Raw genomic sequence first — 27,640 nt, 5'->3', positions numbered from 1 at the left:
AACATCATTCACATTCTAGACTGATGGACAGCAAGGTACCATATGATAGGTTTGATTCATGTATTATTAAGTTAGGCACTTTGGTTTTGGGTGATAATACATCTAATCTATTACCACTCTGTTACTGTTTGCGGTGCAATGTGAGCCAGTACGTGACCATATTAATCTAAAACACAGCATGTGCAGTGTAGCTGAAACTGACCAATCTGCATGAACAATTAAAGGGTTAAAATTGCTTTCAGGTTGAGCCACCATCATGTTAAATTGGAATACTTGTAGCACACCATAAGCCGAGTTGTGTGAACATATCAAAACAAAAGTCCGCTTCTCACCTCTTGAAGATATTTCTCTGATGCCTCCTGGAAGTTGTCTGACTTTCCACTCCTTTGAGGGATAGTGCTGCTTGGAGGTTTTACTCCAGTCACAGCGACACCTGGAGGATAGTATCCTGTCTTCTGCATCTCCTGTCGATATTTGTCAAATAGCAGGTTTGAGGAACAGAGCACTGGTGTAGATTTAGTTTGAGAAGCAACCTTTGGATCTTTGAGTGCTGGTGGGTTGGAGTAAGAGGGTAATCTTGATGTGTGTGTGGAGGCTTCATTTAGTGCATCGGGAAGTGGTGGTTTTGCTTGAGTATTCTTTCGAACATACGTGATGATTTTTGGCCGCACGTTTTTGGGCTTCTGAGGGGGCGAAGATCTCCTGGGTTCGGACTCCTTCTGTTGAGGCATGATAGGTTTGGGGATTCCACTGCTCAAACTCATCTTAGCATGTGGCTTGATAGTTTGACTTATTCCTCTTTGAGAGGAGTCACTGCGCTCCAGGCTCAGTGCCCTGATGCCCTGGACCTTAGCTGGAGAACCACTAGGTCGTCTCTTAGGTGACGAAGAGGAGGTGGTTTTAGGGGATGTAGGAGTTGCTGGTCGACTGGGGCTTCCCCATGGCTTCCTCCTTTCCAGACTTGAAGAGCTGTGAGTGGTAGTGTTCTCAAAGGAGCCCTGCTTTTTTAAGGTGTTATCAAAAGAGAGCTGCTTCTTTAAAGAATTCTCAAATGAAGGCTGCTTTTTCAGACTCTTATCAAAAGAGCTTTGTTTCTTCAGTGTGTTATCAAATGAGTCTTGTTTCTTTATGGCTTTAGGTTCAACACATGACTGAGTCCCCTTTGTACCTGTTCTGAGAGCCCTGTAGTTCACATCAGGGGTTTCATCCGCTTGTGTGCTTTTATCTATTTTAGCGTTGCTTTCTTTTTGACATTTTGTCGGAGAGGTTAAAGCCTTGTGCTCGGTACAATTTACCTCCAAAACACTACCCTTTGCTTTATTTCTATGGTTATTATTTGTTCCGGGCTTGCCACTGACATCATGTGCCTGTGATACAGCATCATCTGACTGAACTGCTGAATTCAAATTCATATCTACATCTTTCTGGGTTATTGTGCTTTTTCTAGCAAAAAGAGAAGAATTGTCAACTATTTGAGAGGCCTTGCCTCTCTCAGAGATAGTGGTGCAAATCTGGGAAGTGAGGTCCTCTGAGATGGTTGAATGAGGACCAGAGGCAATATGCCAGGAGTCTGTCATCTGGTTCTTGCCAACAGTGTCCATGGCAGTGGCCATGCTTGAAATGGTGGACAGACAGGACACAAAGACATCAGTTTCAGAGCTTAACTCAGTCTTGGAAGCTTCTCTGCTCTCAGAGACATGAGAGCCATTGGATTCTTGCTCACTGGCACCGTTCAGAATTGACTTCCTTTCTTCCCTGCCCTTATAATCTATCGCCTCTTCTGCTGTGGATTTTCTGCATGATGACGGCTGTTCTTGAAGCTCCTTCCGCTCTGCAAGCCCAACAAAGTCCTCTTCCTCCTCAACAAGATAAGCCTCCAACTCCTGACACTCTAACATCTCAAATTCAGCCAGCTCAGGGTCATCACACTGAGAGTCTGTGCCCCAGATGATGACTTTGTCTTGCTCTGCTGTTTCAGTTATCAATCCTGACAGACAGCCAGTATCCCCAGTTCTCCCACCATCTTCTGTCCGAATGTCATTGGCATTGGCGTCGCCATCAGCCAGCATGCCACCCTGCTGGTTGTTATTCCTTAACTCCCCCACACCAAAGGGCTCTTCTCGCTCACACATTATGAAGTCAGCTCTGAGTTTGTGGCAGCCTCAAGAGCACTTAAAATAAATCATCATCATTGTCAAGCATCAAAAAGTCTGTCTGCCCATCAAGCTGTCCTACTGGCAGAGCAGGAGCCTATTTTCAGTATGTCAGAAATGTGAATGTTGAATGTCATGTCTAATTTGGAGCATGGGTCTTCATAACGTCTGAGGTCCTTATCCTGCATAAAAACAGCAGATAACAGGTAAAGAAAATATACTGAAGATAACTTAAAAACAATATTCAACAGGTATATTTAAAAAACTGTGCCATCTTATAATAATTTAAATCGTTCAGTCTGTTTCATCATAAAACCATGAAATAAAGTGAGGTTTTTGGGGGTGGCAGTGAAAGATGTGTAGAAGCACAGAAGGTAATGTAGGCTAGACCAGCAGGAGAAATCACAGTTAACCTCTTACAAACACAGCAACGAGTGATTTAGCCAGCATAAACAATATTAATGTATAATTTTTTCTGGCCTCTTTTTCTTTTTTTACACTTCTTTGTAGCTCAAAAAACCTTAATGGGTGTTTCTGTATATGAAACAGCTGAGGTCATATGATAACTTAATGGTTACAGCTTTTGTAAGAAAATCCTCAGGCCCAGTGTGGGATAACCTCAGGCCTGTTGGGCTCCCAGGATTGCAAAAACCTACAGTGGTGAAAACCAGGAATCTTTTCTGCATTTATTCCTAAATGTTAAACATGCCAAACATCTTGTTTATTTTGTTTCTGACTGAAATGTTGTCAAGGGCCCAGAATTTTTTTGCAGCACTCTTGTGAAGAGCTGTATTCACAAATCTGACTCTTAAAAAAATGACATTAGTGAATTAGCTCTTAGCTGGCAACCGGTCTCTCTCTAGCTTTAGGAATGTGAGTGAATTCAGCAGACAAGATAATATGCTCCTTGGAATATATGTTACAGGTGGGAACAACTTTGTGGGAAAACAAGACAGAACAAGATCTACAGAGAAGAAGGTACAAACAGAAAACATTAGCCTAAAAAAATTACTTGTATTAAATTATATAACTCCCTGATCTAACTAGAGACTGCTAAGTTTAAAATACAATTAGGGACAAGGAAAAAAAGGAATGACTATCTTCCAGCCACAGTGAACTATCCGGGGGGGGAAAATAACAACCAGACAAGCTTAAGTACGCTGACAAAAAAAGCAAATTCTGCCTTTGGAGGGAAAATACAATGACACTGTCTCTTGTTTATGGACACTATCATTATTGTTCTGTCTTTATGACAGTCAGATGCAAACCAGCATGACAGTGACGATGTTACATTTGACCTTCATAATGGAATTGTTTTCTTATATTTTATGTTTCTGATTATTCATGTGTCTTGAGTTACTGAGATTGTGTTTTGTGAATACTTTTGAGATACTTGCATTAAAAATACACATTATTTCTGTAATCCCTTTTCTGCACCATCTATTGCTTGCAACAACAAAAAAAAACAAAAACAAAAAACATCCAAGAACCTCTTTTTTGTCCGATCAGCTGAGTGACTGTGGACTTTTTACCTCCACAACTTTTACAGTGTTTATGATGGGCCACCTCTAAACTGCCAAGTACTACTGAGGCTTTTTTAAGTTCTCATGACCCAACTGTCTGCTTCTGCACTTCTAAAATCCTTTAATAGGCTGCTTGATGTATGATTTTGTTTAAGGCTGACAAAAATAGACAAATAAATAAATACAATATTTCAGCCTTCATGATATTTAACCCTTTCCTTCATTAAGGGAGATCTATATGTAAACTTTGTATTTCGAAGAGCTTTAAACTGTCAACATGAATTTTAAGTTTTGTTTGTTGTATGTTACCAAAATCTGGAAGTTCTGCCAAATCTGCTTCCCCCATCTCCCATCATTCAGCTGGCTGCCCTGCCACCTGCATGCTCAGATTAAGAGCTATGCCACTTCCTTTAATTGTCCTGCAATTTTAGTCAGCCAGCAGGTACCATAATTGCTCAGAGAGTTTCTACTAATCCACTATGAGAAATGTGAATGAAATGTCCTGTGTGGACCCTTTGGAAAGGACAGAGATTACTGACAGGCCCTTTGATCTTAAGCAGCAACTCTTTTTTGCAGAGAAATTGCACATGTTGTTATCACCTCATCATGCCTTTCCCATTATCCTGTTGTGGTTGACAAGTTCATCTAGCACAAAAAATTAAATTCCAAGAAGATTTCCAATTAAACTAAAGAAAAAAAAACTACTAGGAAGAAAACTGACTGCCTGCTGCTCCATCTCAGGCATTTGCTCTGCATTTGTGTCCTAATAAATTCACTTACGCAGCAGGAAATAGCATGTTATTTCCCTGTGCTGTTGCCTGTTATTAGAGTTTGATGTATGCTTAGAACAAGTCAACTTTTGTAAACTTGACAAGAAAAGCAGAGAGGGTCTACAGACAGAAGTGCCCGTTTGCAACATAAGCTAAAACATCGCACTAAATGCTGCTTCAGCACACCTGCATCTACTGCAGTGATTACTGTTAAACCACACTGAGACACAAAATCTCTCAGTGCAGGTAGACAAAACACTGGTGCTACTAACAAATGTTTTTCCTTGTCGAATGTTTCCAGACAAGTGCTATACAATATTGTTTTTAAGAGAAAGGCTGCAACCCAACCTGCTAACACAACTGTTTCTGCTGCAGCCATCGTCCTTAAATTGATTTCCAGCTCTAAATCGGTTAAGTGCAGACCTCAGCATGGACACTATGGTACAGTTATCTGCACAGCAGTGACATGATGGATATGGTGCATTTGTTGAGTTTTATATAACTGCATTTGTTAATATTTGATCTAGAAAGTAGTGAAATATCATCGATCAAAGTTATGTTGGGAGTGATAACTTGTGGAAATGGAAATTTTAGGTGTAAAGAATCATAAATGGCATTTATAAAAAAGAAAGGAGAAATGGGCCTTCATCCTCTAGCCAGACCTGGGAGTGGAGTTTAACAGCCCACAAAAAACACATTTAAGTGTTACCCAGTGGGCCACTACCAGGTATGGGTTTGGAGTCAACTGCACATTACCTTTACCTGTTACCAAGCTTAGAGACCCGTTTCTGGATTCTGCTTGGGGAACAGGACAGTCACCTGGCTAGGGACATTAAATCTGGGTAGGCCTTGTTCAAGGCCTTGCAGTTAAAGGTTCAACAACCTAAGAACTTGCTGTTAAGATATAAGTACAAAAGGAGGGCATCATGTGGAAGAAGGAGGCCTTTCAGGATTACCTGACCCAGGGGTGCATTAAAAACAGAGACAGATATTGGGAGAGGAGACAGGCTGTTGCTTTGGCATTTGCTAAAGCAAAAGATTTAGGAGAAGTTCAGGAAGGCTACAGAGTTAGACTTTCAATTCTTTGTTTTACGTCAAGTTTACACATGTTTGTATAGAGTTATAGAGTTAGAGAAGGTATTCAAATGTGTTTGGAGAACCCTGTTGTCTTTTGCAGCAGTGCAGACTATAAGGTTTGTATCTATGAGCCATCCAATTCTTTTATAAGTAAAGCAATAGCTGTGACTGCATTCAAAACACAAGGCCCAACATCGTTTTAGGAAGGGTTAGACGCTGCCAAGTTTGCTTCTTGTCTTCATTCCTGTTTTTGATATTTATGGACCAGCACTGAAAATGCAGCCAGTGTGAGGAGGGCGTTGGGAATGGGAACAACAGTAATGTGTCTCTAATCTTTGTAGATGACATACTTCTGTTGAGTTCACCATGTCATGACCTTCAGCACACCAAGTTTGTTTGCAACCAAATGCTGCTGCCCCAAGTGAAGTATTGAAGTATTTCAGGATGTTGTTAACAAGTGATGGCAAACTGGAGCTGGAAATGGACAAACTGATTGGTGAGGCTTATGCATGATCCCCCAGAAAGAAAAGGAAATGGAGAGACAAGTGTGTGCTGCAACTGTTACCGGACTTTGGTAAGTGAAAGTAAAAGGAATGGGTGGATTTACAAGAAACACCAGAATCCTTTAGAGCTCAAGTTTGCTTTGTTCAGGTCATTTGAAAGTGATTAGATCCAATTACAAGAGACGTACTGTAAAATCTTCTGATTTCATACATGAACTAACTTTCTTCTTTATGTCTCTCATTCAGCTTCATTCTATTCACAAGTTTTCTGGGTTTGAAGGACATTTGCCACTTCCTTCCTGTTCCGTTTCCTGGTATCACTTATAGTACTATTCAACACTCGGGCAGTCAGTTTTTATGCTACTGCAAAGTTCAAGTGACATCATAACAGTACAAGAGAGAACAGGGAAATTTATAGCTGTACCACTAAAATGCTCCCCCCATCTCCCATCATTCAGCTGACTGCCCTGCCACCTGCCTGCTAATATTCAGGCAACACCTTTGAGGAGGCCACTGAGAAAATCTGTGCATCCAAGCCTCGCAGGAGTACTTATGTTAAGATGTGCCCGCACAGCTTGTTTTGCTCTGTGAAATAGAAGCTGTGTCAGCTTCTGTTTTGTGTCAGCTGTCTCATGCAGCTGCTTGCCGGTCCTCACAGATGTGGGCCTTCATTTGTTTACCAAGCCTCACTTGATGCTTAATCTAGATCCCTCATGAAAAATTGAAGATGAGTGAAAATGGAGGCAGCAGTCTCCCTCTCAATTTAATGCTTCAGTGCCCCTGACTTCTTTGTGCAACCACCTAAAGCTCACATAAGATTTGCTTTTTCATACACATGGCAAAGGTTTGCCTTGAAAAACTACAAATGAATGCTTCACAGGCAGCAAAAACCCACAAAATTATATCATTTGGAAGCAAATTCAAATGCTTCTTACATAAATGAACAAATATGTAGTAACAGCACCTTTTGTGTTCAGTTTATAAAATCTCGAGGCCTTACCGGCTGTGCATGCTGCCCACTGGCCCTCAGCATTTTATGGTCACATCTTACATAATCCAGTACAACTCAGGCCTTTTCAATAAATGTCACCACTCAAGCCACACCAACAGAAATCTGTCACTTCACTATTACTAATGCACATTCATGCTGCTCTGGGTACCTTGTTCCTCACACTAGGAAACTATTTTTGTTCAAAGGGAAAAATACAGAAAGAGGAAGGACCTGCTTTGCTGATTTTAGAAAAGACAAAAAACATAAGATGTGAGGGACACAATAAATAAAACATGGTGTGTCTCTACATACACATTTTGAGGTAAGAGCAATTGTACTGAGGTTACCTTTTCAAAGCTTGGTATGCAAACGCTATATTAGAATCTGCACTCCTGGAAACGATTAGGAAATGATTTGAAAACAACCTTATTAGAAACACAACAGGATCATCCGCAGTCTCGAGTAGATGCAGCAGGGTCAATAAATGCAGTTATCACTGCCGCTGATCGGAGATTGAGAGGGAGACAGCAAACGCCTTCTGTTCCCCTTGTGAAATGAAATTTCTTACCGGTTTAATTCAGGTGAATCTGGAGAAGAGCCCGTCAGCGAAGAGCTGATGAAGAATGATTGAGACATCCAGTTTAAGCCGAGATGAAGAGGGTACAGTCTGCATCATCGCTGGAAAACAGGGAGGAGAGGAGACGAGAGGAGATTGAACAAAATGGACTCGGGTCGCCCCCTGCAGGTGAAGACAGGACATTTCTTCCCCACTACAGAGCGACAAGCAGTACATGCGTGAATGAGAGCGGGGCAGATGGGAAGGTGAAGATGTAAGGAGTAAAGGAAGTGGACATGGAGGAGTTTAAAAAGCTGGGGCAACAGCTGACAAAGCAACAGTGAGTGCACATGAGAAGAGGAACAAGTGAGTGCAGGATACGATCACACGAGTGAAAGGGAAGGTTTACAAGGTGATGAGTCCTGCCGTGATCTTTGGTTTGGAGAAAGTGGCACTGACACAAAGACGGGGTGGAGACGGAGGTGGCAGATTTTCACTGAGAGTGACCACGAGGTGCAATTTCAGAAATTAATACATCAGAGGGACCGCTCAGGTTGAGCAGTTTGGAGACAAAGTTAGAAGGCAAAATGGTTCGTGCATGTGCAGGAGAGAGAGTGGATCAACTGAAAGGATGTTGACATGGATTTATTAGACCGTCTGGCTAAATGGTTATTAAGCGAACCATACAAACTAATTAAAATGAGTGTAATCGGTCCTCAATCAAATAATAATAAAAAAAAAACATGTGCTTATTTATTGTTTTTGTAAAACAGTCAAAAAAACAAACAAACAAACAAACAAACAAAAACACCGGTAACAACAGTAATTATATTCAAACATTAAAAAGATCATTTTGATTACACAGCTTAGTTATATTACTGGATTAAACATTACAGAAACATACTGTTAACTTAGGGTAACTATAGCATTTTACATTTGGCAGTAGTCTTATGAATTATTTACAGTGTTAAACACTAAAAACAGTTTGTCTGCAGAATAAACTGAAGGAATTTAGATTTAGATTTTTCTTTGGCTCCAATCTTTCTGATTACTGTACTTGAAGTAGTAGAGGTAACAGTAGAAGAAACTACACTAATGAATTAATATCGATTCTCTAAACCATCTATACAGCAGGAGGTGTTTATGTGTAATAAATCAAAGTCAGCTTTAGCTTCCAGGATTATTTATTTACATCGAGAACTATACAAACCATAACCAATATGACAACAACATATAGTGAACAGTGTGCCTCCCCCCCCCACAGTACACTGAACATTATCACATATCAACACTATAAAATGCATTTATGCAGCATGCAAAGCACGGCTGAAGCATGATGTGACCTTTTGACATGTAACCACAAGTACAGCACTCCCATAAACACTGCATACAGTCAGTAACTCAAGTAACATCAAAAAATGTCTTTACAAAGGCAGCATTAAAATGTTTTCTACATTTTAACAATAATGCATCGTTTCAAAATAACATGTGCTGATATCTTACCGATTTACAAACAGCCAGGTAAACAATGCCTGGTTACATTCTGGAGCACAAACATTTATTTACAAGGTGAGGGTTTAAAAATTGTTATACCACTCCAGCAAAAATAATCTATAGGAACTATTAAAAAACTACAGAAATTACTCTGACACATGATCAAGTTAAATCCAATGGATTTTGGCTTCAGGTTTCATTAACAGATTCCCTCAAAAGATCCCTAAGCTGAAATAAATTGTCTCACAGTGTCATTGCCATCAGCTATTTACTGCTGAATATATATTAGCGTTTAAAAACGGACTGAGTGAAGAGATTTTTCACGTAGTTGCATTTCCAGACCTTTGCTGACATACAAACTTTGCTGTACTTCAGTTTTAGCTGCATCAAAGATCTGCACACACACATACATACATACACTCTACTGCTTGACTTACACCATTTTTGTGTTTCTAAACATACAGTGTAGGTTTTGGCATGTCAAAATAAAAGTGAACTAAAGAAGTGTTATATCACCATGTAAACTACAGGTGTGCAATAATCAAACTGATTTCAACCTATCAGGTATGTGTGAATTAAAAAGTTAAAAGGATCCACTTGGGTTTCATGTAGTTATAAATATATGGTTTTTTTAAATCTTCGTTTAAACATTTAGTTTTATATATAAAGTATTACACAAAGGCAGCTCGTGATAGAGGAATTTTCTATCTTTAAAAATTCATTTGGGGAATAGGCACTTTAACCTCCTAGGACCTGGCGTCCATATATTTGGACATCACATTTTGGGTTATTTAGACCAAAATACTCAATTTTGCTCTACAAGGGCCTGATAACCACTTACGAGGACATTATACTGCTACTATTCTATTGAAATTTTAAATGAACATCCTCATTTGTGGCTCTAATTTTTCTTAGAAACGAAAATTTGGTAAAAAATAAAAATCTGCTAATTCTTTGTTTTTACATTCATCGTGCCCCAATATGCCCAAATATCAAAGATAAATTAAAAATGCATGCTGTGGAAGAATTCGGGTCTTAAAAGGTTAAAATATAAACTCGATTAAAATAAGCAGCTTTTTTTCTTTGAGTAAAAAGTACAAATTCCCACAGATAGCATTGGTACTCTGGTAAGATTAGCAGTTGGTACCATCAATCAGAAAGACTTGCTAACACATGGATGCACTGAGAATGCTACTTTTAGCACCATGTTGAGTTTATATGAGCTATACATTCAATGTACAAGACATCCAAAGACCTGTGACTTGTATTGTTTTCAGTAATAGAAACACTGCTTAAACCCCCAAAACTGCATCTTAAGGGTAAATTTACAACTAAGGGATTTCTCAGCTAACAACTTTCTCACAAAAGGCACTGATGGTACATTAAAATTCTCACCCTCGTCCAAGTGTTTCGTCTTTTTTGTACACAGTCAACATATACAAATGTCGAGCACTTTGAAGCTAGGTGAGCAATAACACATTCTGAACATTATATGTGATATCATTCATGTAAAATCTGATGTGCAGTCATTCTAATATACTGTTAAAAACCCAAAATGAAGTTTATGAAGATCCATTTATGGTCGGATAATATTTTTGTAAAAACAAAAGCATTTTGAATCGATGGATTCCGTTATGTTTTGTGAAACTGATCATTTCAAAGCACATTACAATAAAAAAAAATACAACAATCTTCTTTTCACATAATTTCATACTGCTTCAATTAAAAATACTTGGCTAATTAGCCATTAAATCTTATTAGGCTTTTTACAAACATCATGTAGTCAACATTTTTGGCTAGTAGTAGAATTGGCAAGGTCTCCATGTGTCTCCTGAACTTGCAGATAGTCTTTCAGAAAACTTCATGGCTATTTCACAGCACAGATGTTACATTCTTTTTGGGGAAAAAAGGGGTAAAGGATATATTGTACCAGCTCCTGGTCTCTGGTCTCTTTCTTCTTACTGCCTCCTCGTGTTTTCATCTTTCTTGTCGTTGGCTGACGACTGAGCACTTGCATGGTCTGCAGGGACTCAAGGTCTTTGGCCATTTTGGATTTTTAAGCTCATTGTCATGACTGCATGATAATACGTTATGTTTAGGTTAGAATTTAATTGATAATCTTGTGTTGATAGGTCCTTTGTGACATTGTTCTGTGCCAACCTCGACACAGAAAACTTGTAGAGGACAGCTGCAAATGCAATTTTAACATTTTTTCCCCGTTTTTCTTTGAGTTGTTAGCGAATTATAGATTTGTAACTTTTCATTTGTCTAATTTAGTTAGTTGATTGGCGTTTTCACAATAGGTAAGGGCTGTTTTGTTTGTTATGTTGTCCTTACCGCTCTGTGAAACATACTTGCGCCTTCTTTCCTGTACCCCTATTTAAATAAATGTTTTAAAAAACCCTCCCATCTCCTCAGAAACCATCTTCATCTTCTCGGGTGGAGTTTTGTGTATGGTGTAAGAAGGCTTCTTTCTCTATTTCCATGGCCTCTTCCTTTATTGTGCAGCTATCTTTGTAATTGTCACACTTGGCTAACGCCTCCTCCGCACTGTTACGTATACCATAGCCAAAGTAGATGGCAAAACCTACAATTCACATAGAAACATGAATTAATGGACAATAATAATATTAAGTTTTTAAAAAATAAAATTACAGCAGAGACGTTAATTGTTACTGCTGGTCTAAAGTACCTATGGTCATCCAGATGGCAAAACGCAACCACGTTCCTTTGTCGAGCTGCATCATCAGGTACACGTTCACAAACATGCTAATGATCGGCACCAGTGGCACCAATGGGACCTGTGGATAGAGTATTTATTGGGTATAAGACTGGCTAAAACTTTGCATTTAAAACAAATTTTACAATCTGCAAAGCAATCTTTGACGTACGGGCAATGTAGGAGAATCCCTGACAAAATTAAGTGTTATTTTTTAATGCTCGATTGAAAAATTGTGCAGCAGTTTTAATTCAAAACTCTCACATTTTTTTCCTGAGTGAGAAATTAAGACTTATTGTGGAATTACCCAATAAGCCCCAAATGCTTTTTTCTCAATATCTGCTTACAATAAAATCTAAACTGGCATTTTCTGTCTCTAGAATCACATCACATGTTATATAGTACATTAGTATATTATATCTCATATTTAACTCTTTATTCAAACAAGAGCATATTGACTTTTTAGCATTTTACATGGAGGAAGTTACTTTGAAAGAGGATCTGGGTGTTATTGATTATTAATTTCTAAAAGTGTCAAGCTCACACTGCTATGTGGGTATGAGATAGCATGAAAAAAGCCTTTAGTAAAAGGACACACACTCACTTTGAAGGTAAGGTTGGTTTTGCTCTGTGGCTGTCTCCATATAATAATGATTAGAACCAGGCAGATAGCCACGATAACACAGAGGGCAGTCAGAGACCAGCGTGCATACCCTCCCTGAGAAGCTACAACACTGAAGACACACACCAAAACACCTGGTGGGGGAAAAAACAAAATAAACAAGCGATGACACCAGATGATGTGCTGGATCAGTAATTACATGAATAGTTCTGTGACTTTCACCCAGTTTCTCACCAAGTATACTGGTGCAGATGTTGACGATGAGTCCAGAGAGAGATGACGGCTCAGTGTTCGGAGGGTTAATAAGATTTTTGAAAGTGAAGCGATCATCAGGTTGCGATAAAATATCAACACTCCCATGACTGTATGTAATTTCAGGCTCATCCTGAGTATTGGCCATCTCATAGGCTGCACTGGGCTGTAAAGGCTGGTACCTTCACAAGACAAAAAAAGAAAATTACAAAAATGAAAGTGTAAGACTCCCTATCCCACTGTTCCCACAACTCAAACATCTGCATACAACAGAGCTATAATTACTAGCACATTTTAAAATCCATTATGCTAGGATAAGACACCATTCTGATGAGCTGACAGCTGGTTTTCCTGCTTTTCTCTACTCTCTACATCAGAGCAGAGCAGAAAAGCAGTATTAAAGAGACACAAATTTGCTCAGACTGCACTGTGCCATCTAGCTGCTGGTTTCACCTTTCACCTCTGAAACTGTTAGCCCTCTCAACAATTACACAAAGAGACTAACATGCAAGCACAACTGGCCGGGTCACAAAAACACTGAACAGAGAGGCTCATGTTGCAACACACAATAAAATCACAATAAAATATTATTAAATCATTATTATAACCTAACAGCTATCAAATCAATGATATACAAATAATGTGCATTCTTACTTTTCTTATTATTCCCACTGACACGATTTAGAAAAGGTGGAGGTCAGTCGTTTCAGTACAGTACTGTAGGAATTCCTGAGTAATTATCTGAGTAATTAAAATTACATGACGCTAACAAAAAATAAATAAATACAATAAAATTAATAAAAATAAGGGACCACTTGATCGTCACAGTAAAATTCATAATGTAACAGCTCTAAAACTGTAGTTTTGCTCTTTGTTTGTGCTCCTGAGCTGCTCCTATTCCCGTGTCTCTCAGCATAGTCAAGTATGTGGAAGAGATACCAGGAGACTGCCTGCTACACAAGAAGAGCACGACCGGGCTGTCGCTCTTTGTGTTAGGAAGAACAGCAGGAGCCCTGCCAGAGCTCAGGCCCCCAGAGGCTACTTCCGTACGTGCTTCCTACCGAGCTTTTAGAGACTCTGAGACAGTGGGAGGAGGTCGTGGCATCCTGTATTCATACGACCACGATACTAGTGTGTGAGCACAGGCCCCGCTAGAAGATGCCCTAACCTCATGTAGGGCTGCTCGATGATAATCATGATTATTTTCACTGAAATTGAGATCTCGATTATTTGACGATATTTATTTAACAATGTATTGAATAATGGCTTTAAAGATTGTCAAAAAATAATATAAAATTGTGTGCAAATACTGATAACAGTGCAAATGTTTGCAATATAAAAAATAAATGAAAAATGTAAACATCTATGTTTAGTGAACTTTGCAGTGTTGCTCTGTGGTGCAGCTACGACACTGTAGCAAAGTTTACACACTATGTCTACTTGATCCACGTCTGACTTCGCGAACCCATGTTTCCACACCACTGAAGGTTTTTTTTTACCTCTCTTTTTACCTCTCCTCTCCAAATAACTTCTGCTTAGCTTTCTGGGCTTCCCTCGGGTCCTCTTAATTGTTGTGACACGTGTTCGAAATGCAGAGAGGTGCGCTCGATTTGCCACACGGAGCAGCGCGACAGTAAAGCACGAGGGAGGGGCTAATAATCGGCTCAGTCATTTTTAATGATCGTTGAAAGCCCAGATCGTAATCGAGATTAAAATTCGATTAATTGAGCAGCCCTAACCTCATGTCACCTTCATGAACTCTTTCTGACATAAAAACCAGTAAAACTAGACTACAATCAATCAATCATGAGTGATAACGACACAGCAATACTCTATAATGAACATGTGCAAAACCGTTCCCTTTTTGGGGGGTGTCTTTGTTTTCCCTTTCCATTGCTCGTGCCTTCACTTATATTTGCACTGAAGCAGGTGAAATGGATTCACAGTGTTTCACGCTTCATAACCAGAGTGTTTATGGCAGTTTAATATGCCTGAGTTAAACTGCCTTTGTGATGATTAAGTGGTCTCTTAATGTTTTTATTTTCATTATGTCCATTTCTACATTTATCCTCGCCAGACATCATAGACTAGTCTGTGTTTGAACACTACTTGGTTGATATCATTGTGGGAAATCGGGTCAGACCAGAGTGTCCAGTATGCAGTATTAAAATTGAAAATAAAACACTTAAGGCTGAATAAATAAGCTAAGAGATGAGGGTTACCTGAGGACCAGCACACAAGCTGCCACCAGAGTATAGGCCAGCAAAGTCCCAATGGACATGAGGTCAACCAGGTCCTTCAAGTCAAACAGGAAGGCCATCACCGCTGCAGGAGACACAGGTGAACCATATGAAGGTTACAAAAGCCATAAAGAACATTAATTGCATGAAAGCAATGCAGACATTTGTATTTTTTCAGCTTAATTATTTAGAAGCTTGAACGACTTGCCACCATCCTCCTTCCATAAGGGGGCACTGTTGCCTTTGGCTTCATCTCAGCTACCTACCAGATAAAAGCCCTGCCACAAAGGTGGAGATGATAGGAGTCTTCCTCGCGCTGACACGCGCCAGAAATGAGAAGAGCAGACCATCACGGGCCATAGCAAAGATAATGCGTGGGAGTGGAAACATGGAGCCAAGGAGACTAAGCCAAGGATAAAAGGAAGGAGGAGGAGGAGGCACAGATTTATAACTTGAAAGAATGTGTGTGCAGTGTGGTGTCACACAAGTCCACCATGATTTTCAACTCAACACCCTGACAGCAAGTTGGTGCAGTCATGCATTGTACTGGTAAATTTACAAACTTGATTAAAGTTGAGTTAGTGTGTTTAAGGCCATGTGTACCAAGAGTCGCCTAGGATCAGAACAAAGTAACCCCAGCCAGTTTAGTTTAGTTTGTGACCTCACCTGCCGCAAGACCTGATGTTATTGTTGCTATTAGAGGGGTTTTGGTTCGTGTGCTGACTTTAGCCAAGCATTTGAAGAGCAGGCCATCTTCTGCCATGGCCCAGATCACTCTGGGCATTGGGAACATGGAGCCTAGTAAACTAGTACACAGGAGAAAAAGAAAAGCATGCCATGCAAGTCAATCCACACAAAATGTATAACAAGTTTCAAAAGATTAAAACAAAAAAACAAAAAAGTGAGTGGATATAATGTAAATGCATTCAAACTGAGCCAGCTGAGAGATTTACTCGCATTCTCATTCCGTTTCGGTGATGTGGAGTGTGACGTTTGGTCATTGTTGTTAATGCAGTTCATCCCACAGGTGTCATTGGCACTGAACTTCAGGCTCCCTACACTTTTATATCAGGCCTTTCATTTCAGTGTCAAGTTTAGCAAATTAGCAAACATGCTGCTCTTTAATAATAGCCAAAGTACTACCTAAGAACGAGCATGCCAATTAGTACGGATAAAAACAGTTAGTAAATGGTTTTTTTTAATCCATAAAACAATATATAATTAAGACATAAGCAAAAATACACAATACATCATAATATTTCTAGGAAATTATTCTTGAGATTAAAATTTTCTCCCAAAGTATTTGAAGCTGAATTAAAGTCACCCTGTGGAGTTACCTGCTATTAGCTTGATGTAATAATATTTTATTGTGTGGGACTTTGCTTCAACACAGATGCACTACTCAGTTAATCGGCAGGTGGCATAGCTTATCAAAAATGCAGCCCAACCACGTGCCCACTGCAGGCTTGTTTTAACACGTATATGCTTTGTGCTTTTAATATTTTACAAGCAAATATAATTGTAAGACATCAAGAATAAACACAATGCATTTTAGTGAGTAAAACTATGTATACAATATATTTTTGTTACAGGAAAACACCACAGGGCATCTTTCAATAAATCAAATATTACTTGTGCAAATGCATTTCATTAACATCAATATTCATTCTGCAACTCGGCTCCATAAGATAATACCTTTGATGGTTTCTGCCACTTATTTGCATATTCAATCTCAGATCTAGTTAATCTTAGACTAAGCAAAAAAAAAAAAAAGACAATAATAATAAAATTATAGAAAGTGTAAAATACATGAATTATCCATTCCTTAAAAAAAAAAAAAAAAAAAAAAAAAAAAAAGAGCGTGCTAAATAATTACAAGTCCTCCACAAATGCTCATGCTGAGAGGCAGCAGGAAACACACTTACCTAGTCGACAGTGCGCATAAAGAGCCAATGGCCACTGCGTAAGTGGCTCCCTCCCAGCCCACATACTTAAAAGCCACAGGAAGAGGGCTGCTCTTGTCCAGCATGTAGTAAGGCATCATCACAGTGAGGGCTGCAGATACACCAAAGTATGCCACAAAGCAAATGAGGAGAGAGGCCACAATGCCAATAGGAATGGCCCTCTGTGGATTCTTTACTTCTTCTCCTGGGGAGGGAACATGATCCAGCATGTTAAGAGAACATAGCTCCTTTATGAGTCACCAATTTAATATATTCTCCCTCACCTGTAGTGGCAATGCAGTCAAACCCTATGAAGGCATAAAAACAGGTTGCTGCACCAGAGAGGACTCCAGTCCAACCGAAGGGCATGAAACCACCAGCACCGAGAAAATCCTCATTTTGAATGAAATCGGACACACTAGAAATAACAGACAGAAAATATTTACTCATTTAATAAAAACCTCTGATGTATCATTAGGGATATAAACATTTGGGAATAAGATATTTATTAAACGCACTTAGAAGTAGAGTTTCTCGTGGCATTAAGGATCTTTTCAGGGTTCAGGTTCCAGTTTTCTTTGTTTCCTTTAACTAAGCCAGAGATAACTACAAACACCAGCACCAGTACATTGATGCAGGTAAACACTTTGTTTACCATGGCTGACTCTTTTACACCAAATACAAGCAGCCCTGCAAGCAGTAAAAACATGAAAGATTAAAGAACATAATCTGAAGCAATAGACAAAACAAGAGAGAGATGCATCCATTTCTGACCTGTCAGAACGACTATGATTACAACAGCAAATATGTCTGGATATTCTGCCAAGACTCCCGGGGCGTTCATGGTCATGTATTGTCTGCAAAAGAGCTCAATCTTCCTTCCAATAAGCTCATCAAAGGTTGCGCTCCATGCCCTGGCCACGCTCGAAGTTCCTGTGCAAACAGTATCCGGTATGTAAACTTAACAAAAATCAAGAGTAGCAGGGAACTCACTCTTTATTTAAAGCGTCTCACCAATGACATAAGCGAGAATGAGGTTCCAGCCGGTGATAAATGCCCATACTTCTCCAACCGTAACATAGCTGTAGAGGTAAGCCGAGCCAGTTTTGGGAACACGCGCTCCAAACTCGGCGTAGCACAGACCAGCCAAGACTGAAGCCATGGCAGCGATGAGGAAGGAGATGACAATGGCGGGTCCTGAATTTTCACGGGCTACGGCACCAGCAAGCACGTAGACGCCAGCACCGAGTGTGCTGCCGACGCCCAGGGCCACGAGGTCAAACGTGTTAAGACATCGAGCCAAGCGGGACTCCTCTATGCTACTGTCCACAACCTTTACTCTCAGAAGTTTCTTCCCAATGCCTTTCAGTGAAGACAGAATCATCTTGGTTTACAGTTTGGAGAATTTCGTCAATAGATTCCTGTTGATAAAGCAGAACAGAAATAAGGACAAAATAAGAAAAGAGACTACGCAACTGTCAATACGTAAATGAAGAGGATCTAAATCCAAAAAACATTTGGTTTAAATGTAACACGTATAACATGTATGTTTACAACAAAAGAAACTATAAAGTTATTAGTCTGCAAAAAGAAAAAAAAACCTATCCCATAATTCTTGCCATTACTGTAGGACTACAGTTATCAGTATTGTCATCCATTAGTTAATTGGATAACAAATACTTTTGCTTATTAATGAACAAAAATAGATACAAAGAGACAAAAACAATTAAAAACAGGTCTTTTAAATTGTAGGAATTTTAGTAATTGTAATGCCTAAATAACTAAATCGTTTAATTGTATTTATGGGCCTTATTAAAATCTAAATTTTTACAGAAAACATTTTTTAAATGCAAAAATAAATTAATGAATAATCACAAGTACAGTTACATCAAGGCATGCTTGCAACCTGAATTACGGCACACAATAAAACAGCCTTTACTCGGTGTTCTTCGAAGGCTTTCTTACATTAGCAAGAGGCACAAAAAATGTTCAGACTTTATTGCATCTTCTAGATGAGGAAAATTTGTTGCGTGTTGAAGTGTTTTTGCACGTGTGGTAACGCGTGTGGAATGTGGTAGTGAATGGGTGAGTACGTGTGTAAAGCAGTTGTGGTGGCTGCAATGACGAAAAGCAAACCTATCAACATTGCATTGCTGCGATGTTCCCTGCAGCAGAAAACTGACATTCTGATGGTGTACATAACAATAATTGATGTTAATGCAACCTAACAACTTTTACCTAGTACAGGTTTTAATGAGCTTCTGTTTGAAAGTACGAAAAACGTTTTCTTTCACTCCACCTGAACTCATCATCTGTACAAAGGCTCAGCCTCTTTGCTCTTTCCTGTTAATGACACTCTTCCATAGCTTAATACAGGAGACATAAAATTCACTAAAGTTTGTTGGCAGATCAAAGTGAAATTAATGTTACTGACTGTATATTCTTACTGATAAATAATATATAAAAGACCAAACAAATGACTGAATGCATGAAAATTCCAGTGACAGCGTGGCTGCACTTCCGAAACTTTAGATCTGGGATTTATTCACTAAATTTATGTACTAAAGAATCTATGAAGCTCTTAAAACATACTAGAAGAAATAGCAGAAGCAGAAACAGCTGTTTGGCTGCTCCCTTTTTCATAAGGGGTTGCCTCTACAGGTAACTCTGTTTAATTTTGCAGAGTTTTTACAACAGATGCCCTTCCAGACACGACCTTGAGGGGATTCAATTTCTCCTCCCAGAATCGAACTGGGAACTTTCCATGTTCACTTGTTAGCCAAAGATGTCTACCACTACACAGCGGTGTCAGCCCAGGGTCCAGAATCAGTCCAGCAAACACTCCAATCAGGCCCACAGAACAGCTTTGGAAAATGTTAAGGAGCAAATAGATTTTTACATGGATTTTAATACGTTTTAAAGCTTTTCATATTGTTAAAGACCCCTCCCCACCTTTTCCATTCATACAACATCAAACTAAGTACCACCAAATTAAGTAATAGATAAACAATCAAATGACAAAAAAAGCTCCTGATTTTTCTACTATTTACTATAGAAATGTTTTGTTTTTTGGTGTGTTTGTTTTTTACATTGATTTCAGAGTGAAATAAATAAATAAATAAATAAAATGTATACATGTTAATGAAAACTTTACATTATATAATTAAAAGGACAGTCATGCATATCAAAGGACAGAAAGACTCCCTCCCCTTGCCTTAAAAAACAAAAAAAAACAAAAACACCCACACACACACAAAAAAAAAACAACACACCCACACACACGTGCGCAAACACACAGTGTCAATGAAGCTCTTCCAGCCTAACTTGCTAACCCACCGATCTTGCTTCTTAGCACATTTCTCAGGTTATTTCTACTCGAAACAAGTTTTGATCACGTAGGATTTACTGTATATCAGCTTTCTTGATTTGTATAGTCACATCACCAAATCAAAATTTCATTACACTGCATCAGCATTTATTCTGAAGATGTCAAACAAAGCTACACATTGCAGCATAAATGAATGCTGTGTTCAACAGAGAAAGTATGACTCATCGATTTGTATTGTCTGCACTGGATAAGTAGATTGGACTTCAATCACATTTTCTGTTCTCTACATTTACTGTTATCAACATTTCATGCTTCTGTTTACAATGGAAAGCGCATTACAAATCAATTTGAGCTTTTTTATCAGTACGTTTGCACATGCAGCAGGAGGTTCACGACACAGAATACACAATCGCCAAGCAATTAACATGAGCAATAAGTGAAATAACGCAGAATCAACAGTGACGACAGTTGTATGTATTTAAAAACAGTTAAGTCAAACCACGATGCTCCCAATCATGTCAGACCAGCATTTACGGCAATTATTGGCAATGGATTGCTTTAAAAGTCCCTTTTAAAACATCACATCAAAGACGGCTATAGACCTGCCAAACAATACTGACGTGTGCTCACTTTTACAACACAGTGCAGAGCAGGAACCTCTACTGTCAAGAGATTTATTCTAAAGACACTTCTTCAGCTAAGAATCTAAAGGTAGAAACACACAGACGCTGCAGTTTTTACTTGCAAGGGCATGATCACAGAACGCTCACACCAGAGTGGGGGCCCTGTGATGTGCGCTTTGTTCCTGCACTTGCCTTCATTTATATACAAAAGTCATACAACAGTGAATACGTCTGTTCATTAACAGAGGAATGTTAGTATGTAGGGAGTGAAGATAAAAGTGGTTCAGGTGTATGTGTGTGTGTGTGTGTGTGTGTGTGTTATTCTGAAGGATTATCACTGTGAGAAAGAATTTATAAAGCAAGTCTTGATTCCAACAACAGTAATAAAAGGGTCATCATGCAGTATTCTATAATATGCAAACTTATATCACTAAAAGATTATACTGACTACTAAGTACAATTTTATATTGACATCTACCTTTACTGATGAACTCAGCTGCTCTGCTTTTAGTTCCACGTTGCAACTTCTCTCTTTAGTTCCAGAATCAGTTTCAGAAGAACAGAGTTGGGGGAGACGTTTACAAGCATCGGTTAGACATATGACCCAGATAGTGTACAAAACATTCAGGTGTCTGGCTCACAAATAGAACAGTGACACATCACATGGCCTCAGGAGCAGCTGTGATGCCACATATAATCCCTCAGGGGCTAAACAAACAGACTCCGGCAGGTTTTCATCAATTCAAGAACACAGCAAGGCTATGGAAATTATGATCTGATTATATTACTTCACCCTCTTATAGCAATTTATTCAAGGAAACTTGGGTTGCCTTGTGTTAGAAATTAATGTAGAAGAAAAAGAACTCTGTGACTGGTAAGCAGACACATTAACAGTAGAGAACTGAATATCTGGAGAAGGAACTGGATTTGGAGATTATGATCACAAGACAATCCACAATCCAGGCTTTACTTTATGAGTTTATAGCCAAACAAGCCGGTTTAGACCAAACGTATGCACAAGGAGCTAGTACTCAATAAATCTGCAGCTAAATGAAGGTCAGGTATTTATTTTTATTCTTATTTTGAAAGTGGCAACCTGTGAGTGAATAAAATGTGCACATTTTCCATGCGAAGATGTTAGGAATTGTTTAACTGCAGAGCTAGCTTCAATGACTCCTTACTTGGGTTTCAAATTTCCCCAGAATGCGTTTAGCTCCTGATCTCTGGCACGACCCTCCACCCCCCACCCCTAGTCTGTTGATCAGACCAGCTGAAGTTAGTTTGCAGTTGATGGTGATAAGCAGTTGGTTTATCTAATCATGTGCCAAGTGTTTTTGAGAGTGCTAGTGCTTTTCCAAACACTTTACAAGGACAATATTCCAGATGGATCTGTGTAATAAACCATCTGACATGTCAGGTTAGGGTACCACCACCGCTAGTCAGAAAGTCCTCTGTCTGACCTTGACACTTCTGAGTTGCCTTTCTAGGTTGTGGTGACCTGGTCACCTAGGTATTTCAATTCTGTGCGATTACACCAAAATGCGGTTGCCAAAACAAACAGGGCTGAAACTAAAAAGGAAATAAGTACATCTGGTATCAGTGGAAAATGTTAAAAGTAGTAAGGCATGGAAGAATTTGCCCTTATAAGCTGCCTGAGGAAAACAAACGTCATTTTCCTGGGATAAAAAAGAGTGACAAACTGCAGAGAGCTGCCGAAGCGTTCACATGATGTGGCGTGTAACGGCTGAGCTAAAAACAGAGGGTGGGCGGGAAAACACACTGCCCTCTTTTCAGCCAATCAATGAGCACAACACCTGCCCATGGCACATAGGGGTGCACAAGTATATTTGGAACAGAAGTCAATCGCATGCTTTTCACTTTTTGGCTGTAGGCAAAACATTGCTCCTTCAAATGCCTTTGATAAAACTGGTATACGTTTGAGGACGACAGGAGATGAGAGCTCAAAGAAAACTTTGAGCTAACAAAGTAACTACAGCTCTGGTCAAAACCAAAACAAGAAAGAAAAAGAAATTACAGGTAAACTGGATTAGGTATTTGAGGTTCTGGGAAAGACTTTTGGTATTCCAAATTTAATAGAAACAACATCTCAAAAGACTCTCTTCGTGTACATTGATTGAAAAGATAGTATTATAGCCTTGAAATATGTTTGTCTGGTACCCAGTCCAACATTAGGATGGCTCGTTGTTGACTTAAAATGGTAGATCTATTGCAAACCCGACAACGATATATATCACAAAAATTTTACATTTTCTCTAAATTCTGTGAATCTCTTATTTTGAAAAATCTCAACAGGATCTTCAGTTTTATTGTGAACGGTTCATGTGGAAAATAAACAAGCGGACGGCAGAGCCACATGCTGGGTTTACCATCGTTGTTGCTAACGACAACGCGTAAAAACTGTTGCTTGTCTGTCCGTAGTGTGGTTATTTTAAATATAAGAAAAAGAGCGAACTTTAAGAAATTATTATAGCCACCACAGTGACCGCCAAAACTGCCGTAAACAGTATATTTTGCAACACCACGAAACAAACGATAGCGAAATATGAAACGACAGACGTTTTCATATCGTCTTCCGATATATATTGTTATATTGAACAGCCCTAACTTCCTCTCAAAAAAAACCAAACAAACAAACTATCCATCCAAACACTCAACCTGACACTGTTTAACCCGAATTTGAGAAACGTTGTTAACCCTCTTCAATTTCAAAATTTTCTGCATGAATCTGAAAGTAGCCAAAAGCCATAAGAGCCAATTCAGGTGACCTCTAAACACCTGGCACTAGACTGCTATTACAACAAGCCCATCTGCCCTTGTGGTGTAACTGGGGATGTGGCACATGAGCGAGTTCATAACACAGACGTCTTTCTTACACAAGCCAAACAAACTTTACTTTCCAGGAGAATCTGACCTTGTGACACTGAAGGTACGACAAACAAGCAACAGCATCCAGTCATTAAAAACATAGTTTGCACATTTTTTTTTAGTTGTTTTGAGCTGTTCATACCTTTAAGTAATTAAGCTCTGAAGTATGTCTTAAACACTGCTGTACGTTTTTTCTTGACCTTGTGGAAGAAAACAGAGGAACTCTGATATGAAGGACCCCCACGCCACTCACGCTTGACCTAAATAAATCATACTTCCCTGTGATGCTAAAAGATGAAAATAATAGTGGAATGGGTTACCACTTCCTCGGGTTAATGGATGCCTGTGAAATTCTGCAAAGACATGTTTGACCTTATGTACATTTCTATAGGAACTTATTTTAGAAAAATTCCTGCGTTTCACATTTTTGTTTTACTATGCTGCTTTGACTTTGTTGCATGTGGGAATGTCAGTCTCAAGGGAATCGTGGCACCTGTATCATCCACAATTATTTTTGTTTTCAAACAGTAAACCCTCAAAATTACCATGAAATTTATTCCCATGAGTGTAAATAAAGATTATAAGATAACTAAATTTCTGTAGACGTTCACATGGGCTCAATGAGACATTACACAGACTTGTGCTAGCAAGATGGCAGGGTGAAGATCATTTAACCTCCTAAGACGTGAACTCTTTCATGGCATGCATTTTTAATTGCTATTTGGTCTTATTGGGACCTGATGAACGTAAAAACAAAGAATTAACAGATTTTTACCTAATTTTTGTTTCTGAGAAAAATGAGACCCACATATGAGGACATTAGCTTTAAATTCCATAGAACAGTGGCAGTATAATGTCCTTGTAAGGGTCCTTGTAGAGCAAGAGTTTGTATTTTGGTCTAGACAACCCAAAATGTGATGTCCACATATGTGGATGCCAGGTCCTAGGAGGTTAATGTCTGATACGACTAATTTGGATTCTTGTGTTCGTGCAAACAGCTTCAGCAAGTAATGTTTAGAAAAGCTAAAGGTGCAGTCCACTTATTGCTCTTTTGGGGAACTGTTATTTGGTATGCACAATTCACACAAACAGTGTAATCAACAACAGCACATTCTATGAAATGATGTGATGTTGACACCAAGTCAGGCCATAAATGTTATCTTTGTTAAAACGCAGCTTACAGACTTTTAACTGATTTACTGTTGACATCCTGTACCTTCCCTATGCTTTTTTAATTCATATATTGTGTGTTATAGTAACACTAAAACAGCATTTAAACGATAACTTTCACACTAAAAAGAAAAGAAAAAAAATGCTAAAGTGTATTAAAATTTTGAGTCCTGGCTCATAAAAAAAATGATTAATTCAGATATCATTGGATATCACACACACACACACACAGACTGAGCGAGGGGGAGCTGCTGCCTGCGAGTGCGCTGTTGGAGAAACGCAGCCAGGCAGACAGAGGAGAACTGAAGTTCGACCAGGTACCAAAGCAAATCATTCGTACTGTACAAATAATGTAAATATGACGGTGTATCACGAAAGATTGATATCAAACTGATCACTTGACCCATATTACGTTACTCGCTCTTCAAGTGAATCAACAAATGGCAAAATGAAATAACAATGCTGTTTCTTTAGAGAGTCTTAGCTTACATGTGTGTTTATTTCATATTTTCAGTTGTTTCCCTCCACAGCTAAATGAATCGGTTTCAGTAATGTGCTGATATACAAGACTGGACATAAGGGGCTTCTTTCAAAGAACAAACTCAGGTAAATGTTATTTTATATATTATGCTTTGTATGTTGTTCAGTATATTTCTATGCAAAACAAGAGGAATTTCAATACACAGCAGTATATTCACAGTTTAAACCAGATATTTACATACACTTTATGGAAAACACAAGAACATTTTTTACTGTACAACATCAATTTAGAGTAAACTTGTTTTGTTTTGGATAAATAAATATTGAAGTATATTTTGAATTCGTTAAATGTCAGAATAAAGAGAGAGAGCTGTGTATTTTTTATCACTTTCATCAACTTTAGGAGTACATATACACTAAGTTTATTGTTAATTAATAAGAAAACTCCAGACGATTCCATTCTGAGCTGAAGAAGCTTCTGATAGGTTAGTAAAGTCCATGTGAGTAAATTGGTGGCACAGCTGTGGATGCATATAAGGCAAAACACAGAGGCTGTTTCTGTGAAATGGGAAAATCAAGAGATATCAACCAAAACACCAGGGAAAAAAAATTGTGGAGCTCCATAAGTGTGGCTCAATTCTGAATACAATTTGGTGCCATTTACAATTAAGAAATACAGATAGTTTCTCTTTAATCTTAAAGTTAACAAATGTGTTTTTTATATTTATCAATCTAAAAAAATAAACATTTAGTCTGATTTGATGTTACAATTAAAAAAGTGTTTTTTAATTATCTGGTTTCAACTGTATATTTGATGATGTTGGTGTTTGGTTTGATTGTCAGCACAGAGAGGGAGAGAGGGGAACAGAGAGAGAGAGATGGAGAATGAGGTTAGAACAGAGATGGAACAAGAGCAGGTGAGACAGACCTGTTAGTCAAATGGTTGTTTAAGAAAAGTATCACCATATCATAGGTACTCATGTATCTCGTACCTAGTGTTTCTTTTTAGGTTTGTTATTTTTCAAATTCTATATTTATTAGGTTTTGCAGGCTTGTTTGCACAGCAAGGCTAAATATTTATATAAACTTTTCTCAATCTAAATAGTGGACTTTGGTAGAATTAAAAAATAAGTGTAGTGCAGGTCTATGATTATTTTTAGTGCTGCTATCATCTAGTTCTGATTCTGGTTCTGTCTTGGTTAAGTCCTAAGTATTCCTGATTTTGAACTGTTGTAGTCCTGTTTTAATTCTGGATCAGTTCTGGGTCTGGTTGAACTGGGGTTTAGTCCTCCTGTCTTGATACAGCCCCGATTTTGTTCTGCCTTGCTGCTTAATTAAAAAGCTAGTTTAAGGTGTCCTGCATATGTGATATATATTTTTCCCTATACGAAGTCATTCTTTTTTGAACAAAACTCAAAACAGAGCCTAATAATCTTTCAGTCATTTCACCCCCCCAATCCCACATGCATACTATCCTTTAGGGCTAAGCCCCAGGTGTATCAAATGTCTGCCTCCGCCTCTGATTAAGAGAAAAGTAAGTCTGAACAGATTCCTAGTGTTTTGTATGGTTTACTCCTAAATCTAAATTGTTAATCCTATCACAGTTTTACGAGTCGGTAAAAACAACAACAACAACAAAAAAAAAACATGCAGTTTTCTATGGTTACAAAATGCAACATATGCTTACTTAAACCTTATGAAATCGCAACATTTCCCCAAAACCTTAAACAAGCTATTAAAACAAATGTTAATACAAAGAGATTACATTGTACCTGTGTTTGTGTCTGAGCTACTTTCAGCGTGGGTTCACACTAGATAGGTCACTGCTGGAAATGACTCCTGACTCCTGTAAAAGGCAATGTGGCGCTATAAAAGGCAATGTTTCTCCGCGTGCAAAGACCAGTCTTTTATAAAGTCGCACAAACAGTCGGAACTCTAAAACGGCGGATCAATACATAACTTCACCCACTGGACTACTTTAAGATCTGCTGGTATGAGCGGAAAGGTAAAGCCCACTCCCCGATAAAACCCCCATCTGGAAGTTGCATCAGCCTTCCTTGACTTTAACACTACGTGCACCGCTTCCTTGGGAACTATTACAGTCAAGGCTGAGAAACAAAATGTTGCTGTTCTCTCACACCCTAATAAATTAATTTATAAGCAAAAGCATGCTCGTGAAGTCTTGCCTAGTTCAGGAAGAGTTCAGACGCTCCATTTCTGTCAACCGTGGAATGAAAAATGTTCCGCCTACAACGGACAATCCGGCGGGGAACAACTCGAGCGCGCCCACGGAGGTGTGTCACTTTGGCT

General features: G+C 38.8%; 2 protein-coding genes across 10 annotated transcripts in view; both read right to left on the bottom strand.

Moving 5' to 3' along the window:
• Positions 1-7,808, bottom strand: part of mtus2b (microtubule associated tumor suppressor candidate 2b) — a 41,289-nt gene extending 33,481 nt beyond the window's left edge. For 2 of the 3 annotated variants that reach the window (XM_085131381.1, XM_085131383.1), the window contains exons 1-2: positions 7,586-7,808; positions 333-2,335 (exon numbers count right to left, since the gene is read on the bottom strand). In XM_085131381.1, the coding sequence (XP_084987507.1) occupies positions 333-2,132 (1,800 nt within the window). In that variant the 5' untranslated portion in view covers positions 2,133-2,335; positions 7,586-7,808. The remainder of the gene's footprint in view (positions 1-332; positions 2,336-7,585) is intronic. The other variant, XM_085131382.1, reaches the window with a different exon arrangement.
• Positions 7,809-8,352: 544 nt separating this feature from the next.
• On the bottom strand, positions 8,353-27,640 carry LOC146503680 (high affinity cationic amino acid transporter 1-like). 7 transcript variants are annotated; one of them, XM_085131387.1, is made up of 14 exons: positions 27,517-27,640; positions 27,103-27,176; positions 23,823-23,880; positions 17,858-18,264; positions 17,618-17,776; positions 17,362-17,533; positions 17,128-17,261; positions 16,826-17,048; positions 15,567-15,706; positions 14,883-14,985; positions 12,643-12,842; positions 12,391-12,542; positions 11,760-11,868; positions 8,353-11,654 (listed from the first exon to the last, which is right to left on the bottom strand). In XM_085131387.1, the coding sequence occupies exons 4-14, from the start codon at positions 18,225-18,227 to the stop codon at positions 11,482-11,484; spliced, it is 1,935 nt and encodes a 644-aa protein (XP_084987513.1). In that variant the 5' UTR covers positions 18,228-18,264; positions 23,823-23,880; positions 27,103-27,176; positions 27,517-27,640; the 3' UTR covers positions 8,353-11,481. The 7 variants fall into 7 exon arrangements, with proteins under 7 accessions (XP_084987513.1, XP_084987511.1, XP_084987517.1 ...); XM_085131385.1 differs by lacking the exon at positions 23,823-23,880; XM_085131391.1 differs by lacking the exons at positions 15,567-15,706; positions 23,823-23,880 and adding an exon at positions 15,167-15,303.

This window comes from Neolamprologus multifasciatus, chromosome 14, assembly GCF_963576455.1.
Source record: "Neolamprologus multifasciatus chromosome 14, fNeoMul1.2, whole genome shotgun sequence".
Lineage (NCBI taxonomy): Eukaryota > Metazoa > Chordata > Actinopteri > Cichliformes > Cichlidae > Neolamprologus > Neolamprologus multifasciatus.
This window is presented reverse-complemented; position numbering and strand designations above follow the sequence as displayed.

Bases quoted from the DNA above. Each gene is read 5' to 3' on its own strand.
- LOC146503680 (XM_085131387.1), bottom strand. From the start codon at position 18,227: ATGATTCTGTCTTCACTGAAAGGCATTGGGAAGAAACTTCTGAGAGTA. The intron at 17,777-17,857 runs GTGAGACGCTTT...CTGTTTGCACAG, and splicing joins CATTCTCGCTTATGTCATTG to GAACTTCGAGCGTGGCCAGG. The intron at 12,843-14,882 runs GTAACCCTCATC...TGTCTTGTGAAG, and splicing joins GCTTGTGTGCTGGTCCTCAG to GTACCAGCCTTTACAGCCCA.